Raw genomic sequence first — 25,636 nt, forward strand, 5'->3', positions numbered from 1 at the left:
AGGACGCACGCAAAGGGACTCCTGTGCAGCCTTCCTCCAGTGAGACCGCAGGAGTGCTGCGAACCGAGACACCGAGAGACGCCCTTGACCACGAGCCACTTTCCGGGGAGGTTGTTTCCGAGATGTGTGCGGTCACTCCCAATCCAAGGTCCTTCGATGGGGGAAGGGGTGCGGGGAGGCCCCGAGAGGCGGGGTTCGCGTGCTGCCTCTGCCATGGATGAGCTGTGAGGCTGTGCAGCTGGACGGATTCTCCGAGCCTCGGTTTCCCGGCCTGGGCCACACGGATGAGCTCACGTTCCCCTGCCAGGCTGCTGCGAAGACGAGGTGAACCGTGTGCCCCGCAGCACAGAGGGACACACACAGGCTCCCTCCAGGGGAGCACTTTCCGTCGCAGGCCTGCCTGCCATCACGCGTCAGCACAGAGCAGGGCCTCCACGAAGGAAGCGACTTTGGAGCGGCGGACAAGCAATCCCCATTCAGCGAACGCCTGCTGAAGCAGAGAGCTGGGCACCTGCCAAATGCCAACATTGCTGCGTCCTCCCCGCGGCCCGTGGGGGGAATTCTCGAGCGGAATGCCCACGGGAAGAACTCGAGGCTCAGAGGGACGAAGGGCTGGGCGCGGTGGAAAGCCCGGGCCGAGCTCGTGCGCGTGTGCCTGCAGGGTCTGGGAGCCCTCTCTTCTCCGTGGCTCCACGACCCCTTGAGCTGCGCCGATGGAGCCAGGAGGGTGCAAATTCTTTCCCTCCTCCAGGGAATCTGCGCAGGAACAGATGCCCGAGGGGCACCTCGGCGCGGGCAGGACAGGCTCAGCCAGGGTGCGGCCCCTCTTCCCTCACTGCCCTGCTGTGAGCTGAGAGCCTGGTGCTCCCCGGGTGAGGTGGGGGTGGGGTGGGGAGGGAGGGTGAGCGGAGCGACCCCACCCCCCAGCCTTGCCCCCTGGACCCTTCCTACTCCGGGATATCACCTGGCCCCAGGCAGCATGGGACAGGCTGCTGGCCTCTACCAGCGAGGTGACCCCAGCCGGCTCTCAGCTGTTCAAAGCCTCTTCCCCCCACGAGGTCAGGGCTGGCCCCTCTCCTGAGGGCCACTGCGAGAGGGCAGCCGGGCACTGCACACCGAGGGCTTCGTTAAAGGGAGCATGTGGCTGTGCCTGGCTGAGATGGGCCCAAGCCTTCTTCTAGAGGCTTCTCTGCGGTCACCCTGTGGCCAGCCAGAGGAGCTCACCATCCTGCCTGCTTTCAGAGGAGTTATCACTGGCCCAGATGTGCACGTCAGCTCCTCGGGGGCTATCCTAGGAAACAGTACTCCTGACCTGCTTATGCGGGCCCTTGGCTGGGTGCTTCAGCCACAACCTCCTGGGTGCCAGGAGGAGCGCAAGTGGACTGAGCAGAACCGGTAGACGGCGCGCCTAACAGCACAGCTTGAGGCTCTAGGCTGGGCAAGAGCATTGCAGACAAAGAGTATGGTGTTTGAAATGGCAACAAGCAGGACAGGGACCCCAAGTTGTCAGCTCTTCATGGGGGCAGAGTTGAGTACAGAGGGTGTAAGAGATTGGACAGGGAGGAGGGGGATGGGGGCGGGTCCGAAGACCCTGGAGCTTGTGTTGGGGTGACGGGGGCTAAAGGATCTCCGATGGTGCTGCTTGCTGGAGAAGACGCTGGCAGGACCGGGCACACAGCCAGGACCTGCAACCAAGTGTCATGCCCCTGACCCTTTGTGCAAGGTGCTGGCTGCACAGTGCTGTGGCTCAGGAAGCAGGGCCCTTGGGAGAAAACGGGGGTGGCCTGGGGTCAGGCAGAGAGGGGCTGGCGGTGTGGCTGGCCCGACAGCGTGCTGACGTGACTAGTTGATGGCCCGGAAGGTGAGGAGGGGGAGGGTGGAGGGTATCAGTATGAACTGGTAGATCATCTTTACATCCTCCTGTGTTAGGGTCTCCACCAGGAAGTTGTTCAGCACCTAGGACAGAGGCACGGGTTCCACCTGCACAGCTGGTCAGCCCCGTGGTCCTGGCCTAGCCTCCCCCGCCTTCCTGGACCCTACTCCACGGGCTGGGTGCAGCCAAGGAGAAGCCCGTGGTTCCCACCCACGGCGCCGGGCAGGCCAGCACCCACCCACCCACCCTCCCATAGTCCAGGCCCTGTCCAGTGGCATCTCCTTCCGGCCCCGGGGTGGCCCAGGCCCGCTCACGTGGTGCAGCAGAAGCAGCATCTCTGTCTCTGCCAGGCGCCGCCCCAGGCACTGGCGCAGGCCAAAGCCGAAGGCCAGGTTGGGGGACCTGGTGCCAGAGCTCCTGTTGTCCAGCCAGCGCTGGGGATGATAGCGCTCGGGCCTCGGGAACACAGAGGGGTCTCGACCCAGGGAATAGATGTGCACCTTGACCAAGGTCTGCGGAGAGGTGGGGAGGGGCGGTGTCAGTGGCCCCCTGCAGGCAAAGGTCAGCCGGGCTTGGCATCTGCTGGAGGGGCTGTGGGGCCCCACTCACCCCTGCCGGGATGTGGTAGTTCTGCAGGACCACGTCCGAGCCCACCTGTCGGTCCACTGAGATACCCACGGGGTACAGCCTGTGCATAGGGGCATCCAACAGGGTCCTCAGCTGTCACGGGGACCCTGGCTTCCCGTCTGCGGCCTTCCTGGCCCAGGAGGCACCGGCCGAGGGGAGCTCCCCGCCACCCTCACAAGTCGCTTCTGGCACCGGGAAGCCCGGATCACGAGGCGCTGGTTCCCTGCACCTCCTGAGCTCAGACAAAGCGCTCCCAGCCTGGGCAGCCCCGGCCAAGGAGAGCCTGGCCCAGGATGGCGCCCGGGGCACTGAAGCGGGATCCCAGAGGAAGAAGCGCCCCCATCCCTTCCGGGAGAAGAAGAGGAGATACAGCGCATGCATCTTGGGCAAAGCTGCTCCCCAGCCCCAGGATCTGTCTGCAGGCCCCACTGAGCACTGCTCTCCAGACAGTGGGGCCGGGGGCAGCCAGGGTCTGCCACACCCACCTCAAGGTCTCCTTGAGGGCCGCCCGCAGCAGGGGCAGCTCTGTGGTTGCCCTCTGGGGATGCTCAGCGATCCTGGCCTCGGCCACCAGGCTCTCCTGGCGTAGGGCCTGCTGCACGTCAGGGTTCCGAGCCAGCTCAAAGAGAGTCATCAACAAGGGGTAGGCCGTCTGCGGGAGCCACAGGGGCAGGGCTCAGATCTTGGCACAGGCCATGCGCCTCCGCCCCCCTAGGGCGTCACCCCCAGGAAGATGGCCTTCCCCTGGGGACGGGTCTCCTCGGCTCCACGGTGACTTGCATGCCCAAGAAGGACCGACCCTGGGCATCTGAGACCACAAGATCTAAAACCCGCCTCATCTACTTCCCTTGAATCCCTCCGGGAAGGTGTCCCCGGGTTTGGTGAAGATGCCGCCTCCTCCTCCACCTCAGGGTCCGCGTCTCACCCTCCTCGGGGATCTGCCTACGCAGGGGTGTGTGTGGGGGACGGCTAGGGGGTGGTTGTACATCCCCAGACCCGTCGGCACCCACCCTGCGATCTCCCCCAGGCACCCACAGGCTGCTCAGCCTGGACCCTGGGGTCCCAACGTGGACGGGCCAGCGCGGACCCTAACTGGCTGCACCTCGGCCTCTGCTCAGGGAGTTTCTCCAGCCTGCAGTCTGTGCCTCTGCTCAGAAGCCTGGTTGCACGGCCCGGAGCAGGACTCGGGGCTGCTGGCAGGTGGAGGCTGGGTCCAGGCACAGGAGGCTTCAGCTGCTCTCCACACCCTGGGGCCTGCCTGCATCTCCTGACACCCCGCACCCAGGCTGGGTTGGCATCTGCTCTCACTCCCACAAGCCGGAGCCCCGTGCTGCCCTTTCTATCACCAGCCCGGCACCTCCAAAGCATCTCTAATAAAAGCCAAACGTACTCTGTCCCTGGGAGGGGCTCCTTGTGCAGGCATCCCTCCAGCGGCATCTCAGCCCTCCCCTCTTCGCAGGACCCAGACGTTTGAAGGGGGTCTGTGCTGCTGCATGGCCCTGGGCCTCACCCATTCTGCTCTGGGCCTGGAGCACACCTTCCCTCCCGAGCAACTGCAACGCCTTCCCTTGGAAGGTCAGCTCCCGCGTTGTCCCCCCCCCCCCCCAGATCAGAGCCTTCCATGGGCTGCGAGCAGGGGCCTGCAGGAGCCACTTGGCATGGGGGGGACGCTGCCTGTAGTCAGGAGGCTCCGTGTCCTAGGGCAGGGCTGGTTGCTGGCCTGACCGTGTCCACACTCCCGGCGGTGAGTTCGATGGAGTTGGCCCTGACGGCCTCCAGGGTCATGTCCGAGCGCATGAGCAGCTCCCCGACGATGCCGCTGTAGTGCTGTGGGCGGCCCAGGGCCAGCTCCTGGTAGATTTTCTGGATGGCATTGTTGGCTGTGGGGCACAGAGAGACAGGGACCTGGGCCCAGTGCTAGGCAGCACTTGTCCTCATCCCCCGACCCGGCAGCCGGCCACACCCCCGAGATTCCCTGCTCCTGTGCCAGATGCTGACCATCAGCCCAGCACAACCCTACCTCCCCAACAAGTCCCTCGGGCCGTGAAGATGCCATGAGCCCCCTGATGTGGCCTCAGCCCTCCCCGCAGACATTGGTGAGTGGACACTGGGGAGCCTGGTGTCCTTGCTACCCAGCACTGCCCCATCTCTGGCCCTCACCATACTGGAAGATGTAGTCCCAGGACTCAAAGTGCTCCTTCCACACCTTGGTGCTTGTCCAGCGTGACAGGCCCCTGGGCATGAACATGAGCTGTGTGGTGGACTTCAACATGGCCTCCAGAGCCCTGATAAAGTTCAGGCTGGCAGCACTTGGGCTATGGCCAAGGAGGCCCAGCCGCTCTCCAAAAAGGGCTAGATTGCTGGCTGTGGAGAGGGTACGGTTGCTAAGCCTCGGGCAGCCGATGGCCTCACAAGGGCTTCCTCCCGCCCCCCCTGCCCCACCCCACCCCACCCCTATTCCTGGCCTGCCCCTGCCACAGCGAGCCCCGCACCTCCCTACCTTCTATGGTGTAGGAGAAGATGCTTGGCTGGATGTCCAGGGTCAGACTCCCCCGGGCATTCTGCAGCACTCTCGACTTCAGGGCCTTTGAGAAATCCCTCGCCACCCTGTCCACCATGGGGATGTATTTCTGCACGGCCTGTGGTGACAGCACGTCTGGGTTGAGCTTCAGTCGGTTCATGCGCCATTCAGGCCCATTTCTGTAGAGCAGAGAGAAGAGCTTCAGGGAAGCCAGAGTCAGCAGCTGAGGGCCAGCCCTGGACCCCATCTTCCTGGTCTCCAAGGGGAAGGGGTGAGTCAGGGAGCTGCCTGCTGGCCCTCAGGGGCAGGCTGCCCACCTGTCAGCCTCGGCTGCAGCCCTGTCTCTCGGGGAGGCCTTGTGTGCTGTGCTCCGGTCTAAAGTGGGGCTGAGTCTGGAACTTCTGCCTGGCTGCGCCACGTGGGTTCATGGCGTTTGCTTGTGCACACCTGCTGGTCCCTTGCTGGCTCGTCAGCAGCCCTTGGGGCCCTCCCTTTCCCGGGAGGAAGGAGGGAGGCTGGCCCTCCTCTCAACCTTTGCCACCCTGCTCACATCATGCCCCAGAGTGAAAGGCCCCTGCCGCCCTTCACTTCCCACCCTCCCTGTTGCTGAGAATGCTGCCCCTGTACCAGTCACACCTCGTCCTGTCCCTGTGTGTCTCCTGTTCCTCCAGGGCAGGAGCCAAACCGTGTCTCACGTGATATACTCAAAACAGAGCACAGACTTTTACTTCTTCCTTTCTGATTTGCATGCCTTTTATTTCTTTTTCTTGTCTGATTGCTGTGGCGACGTATGAAACGGACAAGGAAGAGGTAATAAAACGTTCTCCCCACCTGTAGATGGCATGATATTATATATAGAAAACCTTAAGGGCTCCACCAAAACAAAACAAAACAAAACAAACAAACTAGAACTGATAACTGAATTCAGTAAGGCCGCAGGATACGAAATTAATATACAGAAACCTCTTGCCTTTCTGTACACTAATAACGAAGTGGCAGAAAAGGACATGAAGAAAACAATCCCATTTACAATTGCATCAAAAATAACAAAATACCTAGGAATAAACTAAACCAAGGAGGTGAAAGCCCCATACTCTGAAGACCATAAGACACAGATGAAAGAAACCGAAGACGACAAAGAAATGGAAAGCTGTCCCATGCTCATGGTTTGGAAGAACGGATCTTGTTAACATGTCCACGCTACCCAAAGCAATCTACAGATTCAGTGCAATCCTCATCAAAAGAAGACCACCAACATTTTTCACGGAACTAGAACAAATAATGCTAAAATTTGTATGGAACCACAAAAGACCTTGAACAGCCAAAGCAAGCCTGAGGAAGAAGAACAAAGCTGGAGGTACCACAATCCCAGATTTCAAGCTATACGACAAAGAGGTATGATCATGCTGTATGGTGCTGGCACAGAAGCAGGCACATAGATCAATGAAACAGGATAGAAAGCCCAGAAACAAACCCACGGTTGTATGGTCAATTAATCTACGACAAAGGAGGCAAGGATATCCAAAGGGGAGAAGACAGTCTCTTCAGCAAATGGTGCTGGGAAACCTACACAGCCCCGTGCAGAAGAATGAAACTGGACCGCTTCCTTACACCATACACAACAATCAACTCGGACTGGATGAAAGACCGAAATGTGAGACCCGAAACCATAAAACTCCCAGAAGAGAACACAGGCAGTAACGTCTCTGCCGTGGGCCATAGAAACATTTTTCTAGACGTGTCTCCTGAGGCAAGGGAACGAAAAGCAAAATTAAGCTAACCGGACTTCTCCAAAATGAAAAGATTGGCACAGCGAAGGAAACCATCACCAGAAAGAAAAGGGGAAGCTACTGAATGGCAGAAGATATTTATCAATGATACGTATGAGAAGCTTAATATCCAAAACATATAAAGAACTCATGTGATCGCACACCAAACAAACAAACGATCCGATTAAAAACGGCAGAAGACCCGAAGAGACGTTTTTCCAAGGAAGACAAGGCAATGGCCAACAGACACATGAAAAGATGCTCAACATCACCCATCATCAGGGAATACATATCCAGCTACAACGAGACATCGCCTCACACCTGTCAGAATGGCTACAATCAAAACCACGAGAAACAACAGATGTTGGTGAGGATGTGGAGAAAGGGGAACCCTCGGGCACTGTTGGTGGGAATGCAGACTGGTGCAGTCACTCCGGAGAAGAGTATGGAAGTTCCACAAAAGTTAAAACTAGTTCCAAAGAAAATGAAAACACAAATTCGAAAAGATACCTGCACCCCTATGTTTATTGCGGCACTATTTATGATTGCCAAGACACAGATACAGAGAGATATTTATATACAAGCTGGGCTATTGCTCAGTCACTAAAAAGAATGGGATCTTGCCATTTGCAACAACATGGATGGATCTAGAGGTATTATGCTAAGCAAAAAAAGTCGGTCAGAGAAAGACAGATTACCATAAGATTTCACTCTTAAGTGGAATTTAAGAGACAGAGCAAATGAACAAACACAGAAAAAAAGAGACAAACAAAAATCAGAGTCTTAAATACAGAGAACAAACTGGTGGTTGCCAGAGGTGAGGGGGCAGGGGTGGGGGGGTAATCGGGGCTGGGTATCAAGAGTACACTTGTCGCGATGAGCACTGAGTAACGTATGGAAGTGCTGAATCATTACATTGTACACCTGATACAAATATAACAGTGTATGTTAATTATACTTCAATTAGAAAGAAGGAGGAGGAGCAGGAGCAGGAGCAGGAGCAGGAGGAGGAGGACGGAAAAAGCATTCTCCCCAACAGGGTGATGATGATTAAATTAGACGAGATTGTCTCCAAGAAAGCCAGAGCCAGAGCACATAGATGGCTCCACGGCTGTCCTCCAGCGAATGGTGGGGAGGGATCTCATTCTCCACCACAATGGAGCAGAAACACCTTCTTTTCTTCAGCCGGCTGCCTGAAGGTAGTGAGAATGATTGCATGCACATGTACACATTTGCACACCAGTGCACACACATATGCCCAGAAAGTTGCGCACAAGACACCAGGACACCTGCATACGTGCTCGCTGACACAGACAACACACGGGAACACAGCCCCAATTCCCACATGCACAACTCCCACAACACACTTGGAACGCTCAAACTGTGCACACACATGCAGACATGCTCATATGTATGCAGGTACATACAAAACCACGTGCATGCGCACAAACACAATGAGCAAAACATGCACACTCGCAAACACGCATACAATGGCATGAACACAAACGGTAGCAAGCCAACGTGGTAGAGACACATGCATTCACACACGTATGACAGCACCGACCGGTGAGCACACTTGAGCGCCCAGGCACACACCACAAGCATATTCCGAGGGCGCAGACAGGTCCACCTGGCAGACACTCCCCCCAGACATACACACACACACACACACACACACGCGCACACACACCAGCACATGCACAGGCTGACGCTCACGCAAGCACCCCCTTAGAGTTTAGCTGCTGAGCAAAGGTGCCTTCTTCTACTGCCTGCCTTCTCCCCATCCCCCGGCCTCTCCCTCCTAAGCTACCTGTGCTCAACTCTAGGTCCCACAGGGATCCGCCTGCAGAGGGTTACAGTCCCGGGGGAGGGGGCCCTCAGACCCTGGCACACGCACACATGGGTGTCAGGCCACTGACTCCCCTCCCCCAGGCCTGGGCTTCCCTACCTATAGGAAGAGGAAGCCCCACCCTGCTGGAGGTGGGGCAGAGTGGGTTCTCCCTAATGGCAGTGGCCATCCTTCCTCCTCTGTAGGGCTGGAGCCCCCCTGCCCCTCCCCAGCCGCAGGACACACAGGACCCACCTGCACAGGCCCTCGGCAGGGGCGTTTAAGGGCTTCCCGGCCTCACAGTCCCTGCGCTGGGCTGCCCCCACCCCCCAGGCCCCATCCCCCGGCTGGCTCTCACAGCAAGAACACGCCACATTTGTGCCCGCGATGCTGTCGGTAGGCCAGCCAGGGATCCAGGGGTGGCCGCCAGGGCTGGGGGCTCTCCACTCGCTGCAGCCTCTCCACGTCCTCGGGCAGCATCACGTGCACCATGTGTGTCCCTCCCACGTCGTACCTGTGGGACAAAGCTCAGAGCCCTGATCGGGGGGCCGTGTCCTCCCCTGGCCTCACTCTGCAGAACCAAGCCGGCCTGCCTCCTGTTGGCCTCCCTTCTCCCCAGACTGTGGCCAGCGGCTCCAAGCAGGCGCTCCCTCCCGCTGTCTGACCCAGGAAGACTCTCCTGCTCTGTTGTCTGCGGTCTCAGCAGCCAGCCAGGGAGGACTCCGTCCTCACCAAGAGCCGCGGCGTCTGTGGTCCGAGGCACAGAGCAGCCACCGCTCAGCTCCCACCCTGCCTTCCAAGGATGCACGCAGAGCACAGGCCACAGGTGACCGGCTGGGGTGTGGCTGTCCGCGTGCGCGGCGCCCAGCGAGACCTCAGCAGCCAGTAGGGACCGCCGGTGAGGGCGCTTTCCCAGGGGCCGAGGCCAGCGGGAAAGGCTTTACCTGAAAATGGGCCCCAGCTCCTGGAAGGTCCGGTGTATCTCCAGGTGAAGGTTCTCAGAGCCCTGCGCCCTCCAGATCTGCAGCAACCTCATCCACTTGTTGCCGGGACACCGGGGTATGGCTTCGAAGGGCAGCACTGCCTTGGGGGTCGGAGCGGCTCTGGTGCCCAGTGCGCGTGCCCAGCTCAGGGACAGCCAGCGCCCTGCCAGCCACCCCCGTGCCTTTGCCCTGAATGCCATTCTGATGCTCCCTCTGCCCCTGGTCAGCGCAATCCTTTTATCTCGCCTGGAGGCCTGGACCGGCCGACTTGATCACGTCATGGGAGAAGCTGTCCCTGGACCAGGCCAGGAAACCCGGGGCAGGGGTCAGGGCTGGAGGCCTCCAGCTGGAGGAGGAGGAAAGAGATGAATGGGCGCCTCGTCTCGCACTTACGCAAGGCCTGCTGGCGGGTGGGTGTCGAGAGCAGGTGCAGGGTCTGGACTGGGGGCTCAGTGGGGTTGGGGGGAGGTAGGGGCCCTTTCCTCTTCCCCAGTGGGGGAAGGGAGCAAGATGGACGGGTCCCTTATCTTATCAAGGGATGAGAGGGGCCTGGGCTATTTTCCTCTCCTTTCTACAAGGACCGGAACAGGAAGGGGTGGGGAGGGCATTAATCCCATTAACCTACGGGCCTTTTTGGACCGCTCTTCCCCAGGCCCTAGGCCGGGGGCAGGAGACCGAGCGGGGATCCGTGAGCCAGCAAGGGTCCCTGCCAGGGAGAGCTTTCAGTCCCATGAGGGCAGTTAGGGGAATCCAAAGACCCAGCCGGGGATGGCACTGATGTGGCCGAGGCCCTGTCTGTCAGGCCTGGATCACGAGCAGGGAGTGCCCAGGACACGAGGGTCACTGATGGGGTGGCCTGCAAGCCACTCCCGGGGCAGGGAAGGAGAGGCACAGCTCACCTTGGCCCATGCTTGGCCGACCCGCCTGGCCTGTGCTCAGTGCCCACGCCCTCCTTTCTCATCCGTGGGAAGCGTGCTCTCGGGGGTGCAGACTCGGAGCTCAGGCCAGGGGCCGCAGGATCGAGTCTGTAATGGGGGGTGTGGGCACGGGCTCCCCACCCTCTGGAGGGTGGACCCACAGTTTGGGGTTCCAGGGCATCTATCTCCCCGCCGCCTGGTGAGATTCCCACGAGGTGGCTATGGCCGTCATTGTTCTCATGTTCAGAGGAGGGGACAGAGGCCTCGGGCTTCCGCCACCTCCCAGGGTCCCCCCTCCAACTGAATCTGTTCCCTGCTCCTGCCTCTTCCATGGGCCAGGGGTGGGAGGGGGCCCTTCAGGTGGGGCGGCCGAGGAGTCAGAACTGCCAAGGCCCCTTCAGCAAGCTGAGATGTGCGCTGTGCCTCCGCCCTGGATGGTGGACAAGCTGTCCTCAGGCAGAGAGGCAGGCTGGAGCCACGCTGGCCCAGGCCACTCTGGACACTCCTGCTGCCCGTCCCTGCCCACGGGCCCTCCACCCCCCAGCCCCTCGTGGCCTCTCTGCTCTCGGGCTTGTCAGGGCTGTCGCCAGGGGTCAGCTTCCCGTGTCCCCCCACAGCCTGCCACGAGGAAGCTGGGCATCCGGGTGGCCCGGGGCCAGCCTCTTCTGCCCAGAGGAACCTTGGAGCTGGCTCCAACAGGGAGGCTCCCTCAGCAGCCACTCCTCTACTGGCCCCAAAGCCCCGGAGCCTCCCAGCGCCCCAGGCCCAAGACCCAGGAGCAGGTCCTAGAAAAACCTTCCTGCGAAGCCTCCTCCTCCGTGGGCACACAGGGGGGCTGTCGGTGCTGCCGCTCCCCGTGGCCCCACTGGCCTGGCGGGCCCTCCCCTGGGGGGCGTGGGGGGGTGTCTCCTCTGAGTCAGAGCTGGGGGTCAAAGGGCCACGTGGGCCCAGGCCGGCCAGCCCCAAAAGCAGGAGGGGGCCCGAGAGGGAGATCCCCAGCCCTGGCACTGCCCGGCCGTGCTGAGGGCATGCCAGTGCGGGACGGAGAAGAACAGGGGTCAGAGGCGGGCCAGGGCAAGGCCAGGCCCAGGTGTCCCTGAATGCGGCGGTCACCCCAAGGCCGAGGGTCCGGAAGAGGGACCGTCAGCTGAGGGGCACCCTGAGCCCCGGGCCCTTCTCTGCAGAAGAGCTGAGGTGTGCGGGCTGCTGGCAGCACTTCGGCCCCGTGGGCCCCGTCGGCCCTCCACCCTGCCCTGGGGCTTTCGTCCCAGCTCGTCCACACTTCATCCCTGGTCCTTGCTGGCCCCAATTCCAGGGACGGAGCCTGCCCCCCAAGGGGCTTCTCTGACTCCCTCCCCTGGGCTGCGGGAGGCAGCCCCAAGCCCAGCCCAGCCCAGCCCCAGCAGCTGCCCAGAGGCGCCCACCGCAGAGCTCTGGTCCCAGCCTCCCAGACGTCGGGGCTCCGGGTCGCCATCTGGAGGCCGGCAGGACAACCGCAGCCGCGCCTGGAGCCCCGCACAGGGACTGTGGGCCAGGGACAGGGCAAGGTGGCTGGCTGTCTTCTGGAAGCAGGAAGCTCTGCACACAACGCGCCCCAGCACCCAGCACTTTCCTCCCCCTTACTTCCATGGTATTATGCTGCCAACAAGAGTCTGCGTGCACTTGTGCACGAGGAAAGCCGGCAGAAACGGGAAGAAGCGCGCCCGGGACGCCGGGTCGCGGTGAAGGGTTTTAAAGGCCTCTCCTTTGCACCACTGAATTTCAAGCGCTGGGAAAGTGGGCCCGGCCTGCCTTCCTCACGGTGCTCAGCACGACCCGACACGTGATGTGGTGCCAGAGAAGCGCGTGCGCAGCCATCGACCCCACGGCGGCGGGCCATGCTGTCCACGGGCGCGCAGGGAGCAGGAACGCCACGGGACAGCGCCGAGGGACGAGGACCCCGTCTCAGTGCCCCCAGGAGCACGACACATGCTGCATCAAGCGTCACGCACGGCGGGAAACGAGACAACGAAGGGCACCAAATACAGCTGTTTCAACTAAGGCCCCGAGCCAGGTCTGGGAGAGAGGGAGCCCCCACGATGGGGTTTTGTGTTGAGGGAAACAGGGACGTCGGTGCACGGGGGATGGGGAGGTTGGTGGCGTGGCCATGGGTGTTCCAGGGCGTGGCTTGGGTCCAGCGTTCCTTCCACCCTGAAGATGGCGCGGGAGAGAAGTCAACAGACCTCGAAGTCCGCAGGCCATTGTCGGTGGTCGGCAGGTACCAGTGCAGGGAGCCTGCTCCCGCCGCCGGGACACAGTCAGGCCCCAGGCTGCTGTCGGTCCCGGGCACGGTGGATTCTCCCCTGCTGCAGGCTGCAGACCGGCAGAGGGCAGGGCCCGGCCACCTGGTCAAGCACCTGTGAAGACAGGGAGGGTTCCCGTGGCCGCCCGGGGGTTGGGGGGGATGTGGGGGGGGTGCACCCGGCCTCCTCCCAGCAGACAGACCAAAGAGCCCTCCTCGAGCTCCCATTTCAGGCGATCCCAGCAGGAGAGAGAGCGGCTACCCGAAAACCAGACAGAGAGTGGACTCTGCAGCGGCCTGCAGCTTCTGCATGGAAGCTGGACTCTATGCGGCTGCTGCGGGCAGCTCGGCGGAGCCACGGGACTCCGAGGGCAGCGTGTTGGCCTTTCAGCTTGCCCTTGCACGCTGCACCAACAACTCGGCCTGGCCTCGTGGGTGAAGACGGGGGCCGTGCTTCTTGAATGCACCCACAGCCCAGGTGTGCAGACACCAGCTGCCGCCCAGCGCCCTGCGCCTCATGCACTAGGTTCTTTGATGCCGTGGAGCCCACGGGTGCCTTTCCACGGAACACGGGCATCTCCAACCTCGGTACCTTGGCGCTTCCCGCTTCCTCCCCGGGATCGTCTCCTACCGCTGTGACTCAGGGTTTCGGTCATGTCGTTCACGTTCTGCTTCCTGTCCTCCACATTGAAAACTGCAGAGCTCCCTGCTTTGAACTTGGGTCTCCGTGAGGCTGGCGCCAGCAGGGGAATGGGTGTGTGGTGTGCGGTGTGCGTGTGTCTGCCTCTTCCTATTTCTCTCCGTCTGCCACCCAGCTTGCTCACCAGTTTGAGACGGGACAGCGTGAGACAGTGAGAGGGCTGTTAGCCAAGCCTGCTGTCCTCAGCGGACGTGACACTCTCTAAGCCTGGCAGCTCTGCGGACCCGACACTTTCTGTGGTGTGGGCTTCTCCCGCGCGGCTCTCTCTTGCAGTGTCCCTGACGTTGCCAGAGGCATCTGTGCTCCTGTTGGGCGCTGGAGAAGCCTCCGACAGCCCAAGGGCACGTGCAGTGCGTTCATCGCTGCCTGTGGCCACTCTGGTATCTCCATCCCGCTAGGCAGCCTACTGAGCGGGATGGGAGAGGGACCCATGCTGGCTCTTGGTCCCAGGGGGCCCTCCCCTGGTCCACTGAAGACACGAGTGCACCTCCCACCCCAGCATCATGGGTGCAGCGGCTGCTTTTTGGTCACAGTTGCCTGGGATGTGTATTTCCATCCTGCGACTTTCCACCTCTTGAAACTTGCACCTGAGAGGCCGCCACCCCCCCACCCCACGCCATGTGGCCCTGTGTTGCGGCCAGCCTCAACTCGCTGTCTTTTCCGCCCAGATTCATTCTGTTTACATCCACTGCAATAACTGAAGTAGAATGATTTTACTTTACGTTCCATTTTCAGTTTACCCCATGTTTTCCATTTGTTTCTCTTTTTTTATGGCTTTAAAATACACATCATAAGACCTTCACCTTCCTGACCATTTTTTAGTGCTCAGTTCAGTGGAATTAAGTTCCATCGACTCGTTGTGTGTCCATCACCGCCACCCATCCGCACGTCTCTTTTCATCCCATAAAACTGAAATTTTGTGCCGAGGAATCGATACCTCCCCTCCCCTTACCCCGGCCCTCGGCCCCCTTGGCAAACCCTCCACAGTTCTTACTTTGAATATTGCCTGTGCTCTATTCCCTCAAGTCCCTTGCACTTCTCCCTACTTCTCTATTACACTGTGTCCTCCCATTGTCCACGCATTCTGGTCTCTCTTTGCACTTCCCATCTCTTTTTTTCTGCGAGTTTCATTGAAGCCATGTGTTCAGCTTTGTGAAAAAGAGAAAAGGGGAAACCTCACGAAAATGGACTCAGGGAGCTAGAAGGGGAGGCTGGAAGGGGGCACCTACCCCTCCGTGTCCGTCCCGGGAAGCATCGTGAGTTACGGGCCCTGCAGGGAAAGATGGGGCTCCCACACGAAATCTACCGCCCCTGCAGCTCAGTTGCCAGAAGCCAGCGTCAGCCTGAAGCCCGGTAGCCTCTGGCGGACTTTCCTTCAAAACCACCCTCCCAACTTCCTCCCTCTTCACCCACGTTCCTGCCCTTTGTCAGTGGGACTCGCCAGTGGTTCGTCCTGCTGTCGCTTGCTGGTCCTCAGCCGCAGGTCTCTGAATGCACGCATTTTGCTGGCAAAATCACTGCTGTGAGGTTAACAGCAGACACCCCCAGTTTCTTACTCTGCACCCATGTGTAATATGTAATATTTCACTTACCCCCAGTTTCTATGCTCTAGTCTTCTATTTCTCATTCCTAGCAGCTCTGCGTAGATTTCTTTTACCTTCCAGGGAAATCCCCCTGCTATTTTTGGACTGTGTCTTGTTCTTTTCTCATGTTTTCTATGCTCTTATTCTTCTCTACGCCAATTTACTTTGTGTTCTGTATCTGCTATTTTCAGTGTTTGACAGCCCTGGTGGTCTCTGTCTACTTATCCACTGTATCTTGTTTCCTTGTGTCTTCTGTGAATTTTAGTATTTTAGCAGGTATTTACGCGGTAATACCGAAAAGGTCCTACGCATTCTGAGCGTGGGTGGTTGTTTTAGGTTTCGGGAGGTAACTTTTATTAAATGACTGAAATTCTCTTCTATTCCAGATTGTTAGCAAATCATCGGTGAATGTTGACGGTCATAGGGTTCTTACCCCGGACTCTCTGAAGAGTGCGCGCGACGCCCTGTGGAAGGATGGAACCGTTCTCACCTTGCCGGAGGAAGCCGCGCTGGCTCAGAACCTATCCATTACTTTACTTCGCTCGGCCTTGGTCAGCTCACACTTATCTCTCGTTCATAATTATGTCGCCCCCCGGCTTTCTTGGGCCGTTCTTCTCTCGTGGTGGTGTCCGTTCCGTAAAGACGAGGAGGTGGTAGGAGGTTTCTAAGTGCTTGGGACAGAATGACGTTTCAGACAGGTGGACGTGCTTGTTCGAAGACGCAGAGGCTGCAGAGAGCCTGTGTGTTCAGGAAGGTGCCAGCAGCTGCACGTGTATCGATCAGGAGAGAGGACCCTGGAAGCCTCCGACCGGCAAGGTTTGAAGCCTCGACTCCCGAGCGCCTCCCGTGGGCCCTTGTGTGACGCCCCGAGTCCGGCCGTCGGAGGACAGGGACTGGGAGCTCGTGGAGCTTCAGAGAGATTTGTTCCCCTTGGAAGACTGCTTTCTAGACTCAAGGTGGACCCTCAGCCTCTCTTTCTTCCAGGTCTGAAAGCCGACACCTAGGTGCTAGGACTCGCGGGCGCGCGTATCCCGGCGTGGGGGCTTCGGCCACCTCGCAGCGATGCTGCCTTGCCGGAGCCAACACCCCCACCCCCCCGGCCTGCGCTCCCAGTAGCAGCGGCACTCAGCGAGGAGCGTCTACCTGGCCCTGCTGCCGGCTCCCTGACCCAAGTTCCCGATGTTGGACGGATGCACAGACCGGTGAGCCCACACACCTGTGCCAGGTGTTGGGCCAAGTCCAAGTTCATTCTACAGAATTCCTCATGTTCCGTCTCCCAGAGTCCGGGCAGAGGAGCCCAGCGAGAGCAGCCGTGGTGCCGCCCCCATCGGACCAGGGCTGTCCCTGGGATGCCTTCCCCCCACCCCATGCTGAGGGGTCCTTCACTCCTGGGTGTCTCACGCCCAGATCGTCCTGTCTTCCCACTGGCCCGGGGTCCTCCCAAGGCCAGGAGCATCCGAGCACTGCTCTCCTCGGGGGACGCTCGGGCTCCCCTCCACCAAGTCGGAAGCCCTCAAAGGCCAAGGGGAGGAGAGCGGGGCAGCAATACACAGTGTTACAAGGCTTGTGTTCAAAGAGAAACACTCGTGAACGAGATCGCGGTCAGAGGCTTTGGACTTGCTCCAATGCAAGCTGCGGGCCATGGCCAACGGGACTTGGTCCCCACCCAGCTACCCTAAGGTCCCTCGAAAGTCAGACCTGAGTTCACCAGCGGAAAACGAGTTTAATGCAACAGGTTCCGAGCACGCGCAGCCAGTCCGCTTGCTCTGTGCCGTGGTGCAGAAGGCAGGGCCCGAGGCGTGCTCTGCGGCTCACGGCAGCCTGAGGCCCCCGCACCCAGAGGAGAGCGTCAGGAAGAGCACCAGCCAGGCACTGCTGCTCCCCGAGGCGCTCGCGCTCCCGCCTTGTCTGTACCCTGGCTCTGGGAGGTCCGGCCCCCCTGTGTTACATAACACCCCACGGCAGCACCTTATGTACAGAAAAGGCATAGGCTTTAAGAGGACAAAGGACTTGACTATCCGATCCAACGATTCCTCTACAGGACAATACTTGGAGCACTGCTTTGAAACGTAGAAGAGACGTGGGTATACTCCTAAGAGCAAATACAGACAGAGAGAAAGGAATCGTGTGAATTGAAAGCAGCGCCCAAAGCACTTCCTGTCTGTACCTGTCCAACCCTGACCTTCTGGTGCCCCCCGCAGCCCGGTCCCAGGGCCGTGGTTAGAGGCCCCGTCCGTCTAGGAGGGAGTCAGGAGACAACACCGAGGAGGAACGGGGCAGGCCTTTGTGTTAGGAGCTGCTATTGTGGCTAGGGGTTGCCTTGCCTACAGAGTGGCCATGAGATGCACCCCCCTCCCCGACCCCGCACCCCCTTCCCCAGCCCTGGCCTGTGCATGCCTACCGGGAACCTGGGGCAGGGCTCTCCCTGTGGGAACGTACAGGCTCCTAGGCCTCAGCATCTCGCTACCAGGGAGCACAGGCCTTGGTAACCACGGGACACACAAGGGAGCTGGACCCTTCCCTATCCGGGCCTTTGCCAGGGGCAGCATGGCTCAGCACTGGCTGCGGGGCACTCTTCTGGCCTCACCGCATCTGCAGTTCCTCGTGCCCATCACCTCTCCCTAGGAGCTTCTTGAGGTCTGCGTGGGGCGAGCGTGAGTCCTAAGCCTCCACTCTGCACCCCACACATTTCCGGGAACGTGGGCGGGACCGCCGGAAGTGGCTGCCAGGCTGCATCTGAATTCCCCAGCCCTGACCACGCCACCGCTGGGTGGCGCTGGGCCTCCGGATGCCTCTGGGGTGGGGACGGCTTCGTGTGGCCAGAATTTCTGGGGTGATTTATATGCGGCAGAGCGATGGTCTCCAAACATTTTAACAGCACACACATTCCTTCCAGAATACATGGTAAGCCCACACCCGATTATGTAGCTCTCTTGTCAAAGCTATTCTCCGCGGGACAGGTGAAATCATTAAAACTTCATTCTTCACTTAAAAATGAATGCAAATAGCGACGCATGGGTGGCTCAGTCGGATGAACGTCCGACTCCTGGTTTCGGCTCAGGGTGATGTCCGGGTCCTAAGATCGGCCTGGCGTTGGGCTCCACGCTCAGTGGGGAGTCTGCTTGGGACTCTTTCTCCCTCTGCCCCTCCCCCTGCAGGGGCACCTATCTCTCTCTCTCTCTCTCTCTCTCCTCATAGATAAATAATTTTGTGTAAAAATGGATACAAATAATCCCCTACTACGTTCTTCCTGCACCCCACTATTTCCCCTTGGCCAACTCTTGGCGGTCTGGTCTTCCATGACTTGGTCTCCTCGGCCACCCGCTTTCAGTCCTGATGGTCTCAGGACCTTGCTCTCCCGTTTTTTAAAGGTCACTTTTATATTAGCTATTCCCTGTTGAGACAATCTGGACAGACCCCGATTCCTGTTGTATGTACGGACCCGCCTGTGAAGCCCAGCATGAGCTGAGATACTTACTCACGGCAACAGAAGAACAAAAATCAACACCCTGGTTACAGTTTGCCTCCCCGGTGCAGGCGAAACTGTTCTCCATCTCACATACGTGACACCTCAGTGCTGCGGCTGAAAGGAGAAATAAAAACAACGTGGAAAGTTCCAGTCTCCTGTCCTACCAGATGAACACCCACCACCCTGTCCCTCCTCCAAGGAGGACAAAACCAGTGGGTCGCAAGTCCCTTGTCTTCTCTCCTGGACTTCCCTCCTCCTCCCCCCGGGCTGTGCCTCACTCACACACCCACACTCAGACACATGGCACGGACATGTACACACACAGACACGCACCAGTGCACCCAGACCCCCATACCCCCAGCCTGCGCACCCACACCTGCCCTCAAGAGCACCCTCCCCACACTCACACACACACTCACACACAGACACACACACTCAGACACTCACGTGCACACAGACACGTGAACGCACACACTCTCACGTGCACACACCCTCACACACGCTCACGCACTTACACATACAGAGAAACACACTCACGGACACACACACACACACACTGACCCACACACTTGGCATCTCACCTCCAACGGCTCAGCAGATTTGCCATCTGCTCTCCCGGGCCCTTCCTGCTCACCTTCCTGGGCCAGCGACACCCTCCTCGACCCCTCTAGGCCCTGAGTTCTGACCCCTGTACAGTAGCCCACTGTTGGGGCTGTATCAGGGCAGGACCCGCTCCCGGGAGAGAAGCTGGTTACCCTCTCACAGCTGTTTCAGGTCTATGAGATAGCCTTGCAAGATCCCATGACGACCAGGCCAGGCTTGGCTCCCAGCCTGACATCTCCCAGGAAGGCAATCTGAGGGGACACTGAGGAGACAGCAGGGTGCTAGGGAAGAAACCAGGATTCCAGCCACTCCTGCCTGCTCTTGGTGGGGGAGCCCCAAGATGAGAGGCTCTCGCATTACGTGTCCAAATCCACAGGCTGCTCTCCTGACCCTCTCTTGCTCCCTGATGCCTGGGCTTTCAACAGGCATGTTGAAAGAGGCCGCGGCAGTGTCCATTACGGGTGGCCCACCACGTCTGCTGACACATTCTGGCCTGCTGTCTTCTCCCAGTCAGGAGGCTGAGGGGCCCAGACTTACCTTGTTTTCCAGACATGGTGCCATTTGTCTCCACCCGTGGCAGGTCCACGACCAGGAGCAAAGCAAGGAGGATCGTCATTTCCAGCCGTGCCTGGCCCTGGACACAAGGAGTGGGGCCACGTGCTCAGCTCCGTGGCTCCAGGATTAGGCCTGACTCTCTATGAGCGCACCCCCATGGGTCCAGGGGAGGCAGCATGGTCTCTCGGGGAGGGTGCACACCTACTGGCCCACCCCCTACTCTGGTAACCCAATTTATGCCCGACCATCCATGCCAACCAGATCCCAGGTCCAGCGCCACTCACCCTCGCCCTGACCCCAACCACTCCAGGCCCCACTTCCTGACACCAACCCCGCCCATACCCCACCCCACTCACTACAGCAACTGAGCCTAGGCCTGGCCCTATGTGCCCACACACCAGTTAATAGGCGAGGTAAGCCATGGACATTTATTGAAATGATCGGTATCTTTGGTGTGAACTCCTTTAGAGACACTCTCTGTTATGATTGTTACGTATGTTAATCATAATACACAGTGGGCTGGCCTTTATGTGATGTGTTGTCCCGGTTCTTTTTAATATTTCTTTGGATAGTTCAATTTTGTATTTTTGTTTCAGTTTTACCTTATACTTAGATCTCTTGGAACAGCTTTCTTTCTCCGCATTTTCCTATTTAAGTATTTACTTCCTGGTTGTCACTTTTCAGCGGTGCCCTTTCTTTCCCGCTGATCACCATGATTAATAATGGCCGTTTTGTGTAACCAGTGAGCCTGTTCTCCTTTCCTCTCTCTGCTTATCTCATTCTTTAGTTTCATTATCTCTGCCTCATCCCAACAGACAGAGGAAGACAGAGGATTTAGCCCTCCGTAGTCGGAGCTTGGGGCCACCACTCCCAAAAGGAAGCATTGCCGAAATGAAAGCCAACCACATTTCTTAGCCCCTCGGAGAACTGAGGTCACAGAAGCGACAGTCCCAAATCCGGCAAGCCAGGTGGACCCCGACAGGCCACCGGAAACACGCTTACCCGGAGCCGAACCTGCTGGGGCTGTACAGCGGTAGGAGCTCGTACATGTAATTTTGACCACGTGCTGCAGGCTGGGTGTGAACAGCAGTCCTCGGGAGTCTCCTGCTCTCACAAGAGTCCACATCCAGCCCCCAGCACTTGACCACCAAGCCCTTTCTTTTTCTTTTGGAAAGAAAGCAGCTGAAAGCGCCAAAAACACACCCTCCATCTAGGAGCAATGCGCAGGAAAGATGGGAGATGTTCTAACAGGAGACAAAAACGAGGACACTCAATGATGTGAAACCTAAGGGAACTAGAGCTACAGCAAACATTACACGGAGTCAACTCCCACGGCTTGGTAACATGGATCCTCACACTCAAGGCCTCCTTACAGCAGCTCCTCTGAACCAGCTCCACACATCCAGCTTCCAACCGGAAACCTAAGGCGTGCCAAACGCCAAGAAAACGGTTTGAAGAGGGAAAGCAAGCATGAGGACAAGACCTATATAACAGCGACGTCACGGTCATCAGAGAGGCATGTGACAGAACTAGGACTGGGACACGAAGAGCACCAGTGGAAAAAGCAGATGGCACGTGAGAACAGGTAGGCAACGTGAGCATAGAGACGAAAACTCTGAGAGTCAAATGGAAATGCTACAAGCCAAAACCAGTGTGGCAGAGATGTGGAATGCTGCAGACGGTGCAGCAATGGACTCGACATACTCGTGGAAAGACTCAGTGAGCTTGAAGACAGGTCAGTAGAACGCTCCCCAGCCAAAACACAAAGACAAAAAATGATGAGAAAACAGAATAGAATATCCAAGAACTGTGGGAAGGTGTTTTTAAGTAACATACAGGTAGCTGAAAGACAAAAAGGAGGAGGAGAGAACAGCACAGAAAGAATTGCCTGAAATATCAATGGCTAAGGGCTTTCCAATGCTACTGACAGACATCACTGGGAAGACTCTGGAAGCTTAGAGAACACAACGGGTACCAGCACCAAAACGAACAAAGGGGAGAGCGCACGCACACACACACACACACACACACACACATACACACAGACAAATTACCTACACCTAGGCATGTTCAAACCACAGAAAATCAAACAGAAAACTTTAAGGAACCTGTGCAAAGGAACAATAAGGGGGAATTACAGTGAAACCTCACAGCAGAAACCATGCAAGCAAAGGGAGCATAATAAACATGTCAAGCGTTGGAAGACAAATCCTGCCCACATAGAATTCTGTACGTGGAGGAATTATCCTTCAACGTACAGCAGAACATAGTTTTGAAAGAGTATGTAACACGTAACATACGCTTTGTCCACTAATGACTTCAACTTTCTTTTAGTGTCAAGTCTACAATGAAATATATCCAACATGTTTGCCATATAAAATACCATCGTGTCTCAAATATCCAAATAAATAGAAACTAAAGTATACAATAAAAAGAACTGCGAGGAAGATCTTGATATATTTATCGGCACGTTCTATACCTCCACACGTTTTTAAATACCACAGATGCACTGAGAGTGTTGACGCTCCCTGCACATCAACAGAGAGAACAGCTCCTCAGGGAGGGTCAGCATCCACCAGCCACCTGCACGCGCCTCTGGGCTCCTCTCCCCACCTGTGTCTGCATCCCCGCCCGGCAGGGCAGGGCCCCAAGCTACTACACCCAGGGACTGGGGAGCAGTAGGCGTCTCCCTGCACGAAGTCTTCATCACTCGTTACTTCGTCTTGTGGGAAGTCCTCCCGCCTGCTCTCCATCAGGCCGTGCTCTTCCAGGACAGCCAGGTCCTGGGTCTGCCTCCACCTGGAGCCCACCCGAGGTCCCTGTGCCCCCAGATGCTTCTCCTTGTATATTCGTTGACCCCGAGCTCAAGAGCAACTTGGGGAAAGTGCCTGAACATTGTCTATCCAGATATTCCCTGCTCCTACCAGCCTCTGGACAAACGTGGGGGGATGGGGGCGACCACAGTGTGGAAGATGCCAGAAGCTCACTTGCGCAGAGGCCATAGTACGACCCAGGAAACTTCTGCCACCCCCTCCCCTCCCCTCCCTATGGAATCAGGTGACCCCAAAGTGTGGGTGGGGGAGGGGCCCCCCCACAGCTGAGCCCAGACCCTGGCACTCTGCTCCAGGATGGCCCCCCAGGCACCGGGCAGTGCTGCTCTTGCGGCGCGGTCTCGCCAGGTGGCTTGGAGGTTTCGTGTCCAAAAGCACTCGAGAAACTCAGAGTACCTCTACCTGAATACCGGCACCAAGCAAGAAGTGAGTCCCAGGGGAAATGGAGGAACGAGTCCTGTTTGCAAATTCACACCCTTGCAACCCTCACAGCCGCCTCCCCAAGCACTCTCAGCAGAAGATGGAAAGTATTTGGGACAGCGTGGTAATGACGAGGTGACAAAACACAGCCCAACATGGAGGGCCCCAAGGGCCGCGGAAGGAAAGGCAGGCTGCACCGGTATTTGTTAGGAAAGGTCCGAGGGCTGGCAGCCCAGGGTCTCGTTTCCATATTGGAAACTGAGAAAGGGGCATCAAATTCAGCCCGAAGAAAGAGCCTGAGAGGAGGAAGCGCGGAGCCAGGGGAGAGGCGTTTGGGGAGGGCTCCGGGTGGGGCCGAGACCCCAGGGCAGAGGGACGCCCGCCCCGCCCAGAACCTTCTGGAACCCAACTCAACAGCCCTCTCCTCTCCCTTCCCAGAGACACCCAACCTCCTGTCAGTGAACTCGCGTGCCGCTGGGCCTGGGAGGTAAGCCCCCAGAACTTTCTGGAACCTACCTGCGCCTCCTGGCTCTGTGAGGGCGGGGCCTTCGATGCCTGCCTAACCTTCCGGAATCCCTAAAATCTGAGAGTGCGCGTGCGCGCACACGCACACGCGCACGCGCACGCGCAGAGCCTGACGGGATTTGGGCGCGCCCGCGGAGACGCCCTCGGGGACGCGCTCCTGCTGTGGCAAGCGAGACTGCGGTGCGGAGGGTTCTGCCGCTCACCTGCTGCCGTTGTGCTTCCGAAGCCCGCTGTGTGCTGTGCCCACGACCTCAGGCCGCTCCAGCCCAGGGTTCCAGAAGGTTCTCTGTGGTCCTCGTGGGTCGTGTGCGGACGGTGGGCTCAGGGAGCCGGCAGGCAGGGCGGAGTGGGAAGGGGCAGAGGCGGGGGAGGCGGTGGAGGCCTGGGGCGGGAGGCGGGCCGTCCCCACCGCCTTGAGGGGCTGCCATTGGCCGGGGGGAGGTGGGGGGGGGACGGATCTCGCAGGGTGGGGACAGCAGCGGGAAGGCGGCCCCCCCTCCCACAGGGGCTCTCGCACAGACAGCAGCCCCCCACGTCAGCCAGGTGCTCCCCCCACACAGGCGGTTCTCCCCTCCCACAGGGGCTCCCCGAGACTGGCAACCTCTCCTCCTTAAACTATTGCTCCCACTCCCAGACAGGCAGCCACCCCTCCTCAGCCAGGTGCTGCCCCCCAGACAGGCAGGCCCTCCCCTCAGCCAGGTTCTCCTCCCTCCAACAGGTGGCCAGCCTCCCTCAGGCAGGTGTTCCCCCCCAGTCAACAATCCCTCCCTGTAGCCAGTTGGTCCCACCAGACAGGTTGCCACGCCCCCTCAGCCAGGTGACCCCCACTTGGACAGGCGGCCCCCTCTCAGCAGGTGCTCACCCCACCCCCACCCCCCCCACCCGGTGACCAGCGGCCCCTTTCTCAGGCAGATGTTTCCCCCTAGACAGGTGGCCCCCACTCAGCAGGTGCTCCCCTACCCAGACAGGCAGGATGCTCCCCCGACAGTCGGTGCCCCCCTCAGCCAGGGATACCCCTTCAGACAGGTGGCCAACCCCCCCCCCCCCAGGAAGGTGGCTCCCCCACCTCCCCCTCAGGAATGTGTCCCCCACCCCACTCTCTGCCACCTCAGTCAGGTGCTTCCCCTCAGGCAGGCACCCACTCCCAACCTCAGACCCTCACCCCTCCCTGTACACAGCAGTCCTCCACTCTCAGGCACGTGGCCTTCCTCACCCTCAGGGAGCCACCCTCGTCAGGCAGGTGCCAGGCTCCTCCTCACTCCGGCTCCCCCTCCAAGCAGGCGACACCGCCTCTCCCATGCAGGGACACGTGACCCTGAGCGCTGATGAGTGATCCTGGCCCTGAAAAGGCATGTGGGGCATCCAGGGAGACAAGCTGCCGGGGCAGGGGCGGCGGTTTCCCAAGGACCCTGGACACAGAGTTGGGGGTGCAGGCGGGGCCCCATGGGAATATAGCACAGAGGCAGGCACTGGCTGGTGCCTGGGGGGCCATCCTGGAGGAGAGTGCCAAGATCTGGACTCAGCTGTTGGGGGGCCCCCCCGATCTGTGGCCTGCACTTCGGGGCCACCTGATTCCGCAGAGGTGGGGTGGGCGGCAGAATGTTCCTGGGGGACACTGTGGCCCGTGTGCAAGTGAGGTTTCTGGCATCTTCCACACTGTAGTCATCCCCTTCCCCTCATGTTTGTCTACACACTGGTGGGAGCAAGAAATACCCGGAAGGACAATGTTCTGGCACTTTCCCCAGGTTGCTCTGGGGATTGACGAGTACATGAGAAGAAGCATCTGGGGGCACAGGGACCTAGGATGAGCTCCAGGTGGAGGTGGCCAGGACCTGGCTGACTTGCTGAGCTCTGCCTGACGGAGAGCAGGCAGCATGACTTCCTGCACGATGAAGGCACCAGTGGCGAAACCTTCGTGCTGGGAAAGGCCTGCCCCCAGTCCTTGGGTGGAGCCCCTGCTGGGCGGGGATGCAGGTGCAGGTGGGGAGAGGAGCCGAGAGGTGCGTGCAGGTGGCTGGTGCACGCTGACCCTCCCCAAGGAGCCGTGCTCTCTGCTCACGTGGGCCCTGCAGACACACATCGTGTGAGGGGCGCTCTGTAGACATGCAGCCTGCTGACATGTAGCCTCTGTCTCCTCACCTACAGGCTCAA

The 25,636-nt window shown here is 59.1% G+C and overlaps 2 protein-coding genes across 3 annotated transcripts; both read right to left on the bottom strand.

Moving 5' to 3' along the window:
• Positions 1 to 1,842: 1,842 nt before the first annotated feature.
• On the bottom strand, positions 1,843 to 9,801 carry LOC123779294 (cytochrome P450 11B1, mitochondrial-like). Of its 2 annotated transcripts, XM_087864401.1 has the most exons (9): positions 9,563 to 9,801; positions 8,977 to 9,132; positions 5,001 to 5,200; positions 4,661 to 4,864; positions 4,226 to 4,380; positions 2,986 to 3,152; positions 2,483 to 2,561; positions 2,188 to 2,385; positions 1,843 to 1,956 (listed from the first exon to the last, which is right to left on the bottom strand). In XM_087864401.1, exons 1-9 carry the CDS (start codon positions 9,799 to 9,801, stop codon positions 1,843 to 1,845), a joined length of 1,512 nt encoding a protein of 503 aa, XP_087720527.1. The 2 variants fall into 2 exon arrangements, with proteins under 2 accessions (XP_087720527.1, XP_087720528.1); XM_087864402.1 differs by lacking the exon at positions 2,188 to 2,385.
• Positions 9,802 to 16,879: 7,078 nt separating this feature from the next.
• LY6K (lymphocyte antigen 6 family member K) lies at positions 16,880 to 19,770 on the bottom strand. Its single transcript, XM_087864404.1, has 3 exons — positions 19,692 to 19,770; positions 18,561 to 18,665; positions 16,880 to 17,174 (listed from the first exon to the last, which is right to left on the bottom strand). Exons 1-3 carry the CDS (start codon positions 19,768 to 19,770, stop codon positions 16,894 to 16,896), a joined length of 465 nt encoding a protein of 154 aa, XP_087720530.1. The 3' UTR covers positions 16,880 to 16,893.
• Between the last annotated feature and the right edge of the window lie 5,866 nt (positions 19,771 to 25,636).

This window comes from Ursus americanus, chromosome 9, assembly GCF_024610735.1.
Source record: "Ursus americanus isolate L20-20 chromosome 9, mUrsAme1.1.p, whole genome shotgun sequence".
Classification (NCBI taxonomy): Eukaryota; Metazoa; Chordata; class Mammalia; order Carnivora; family Ursidae; genus Ursus; species Ursus americanus.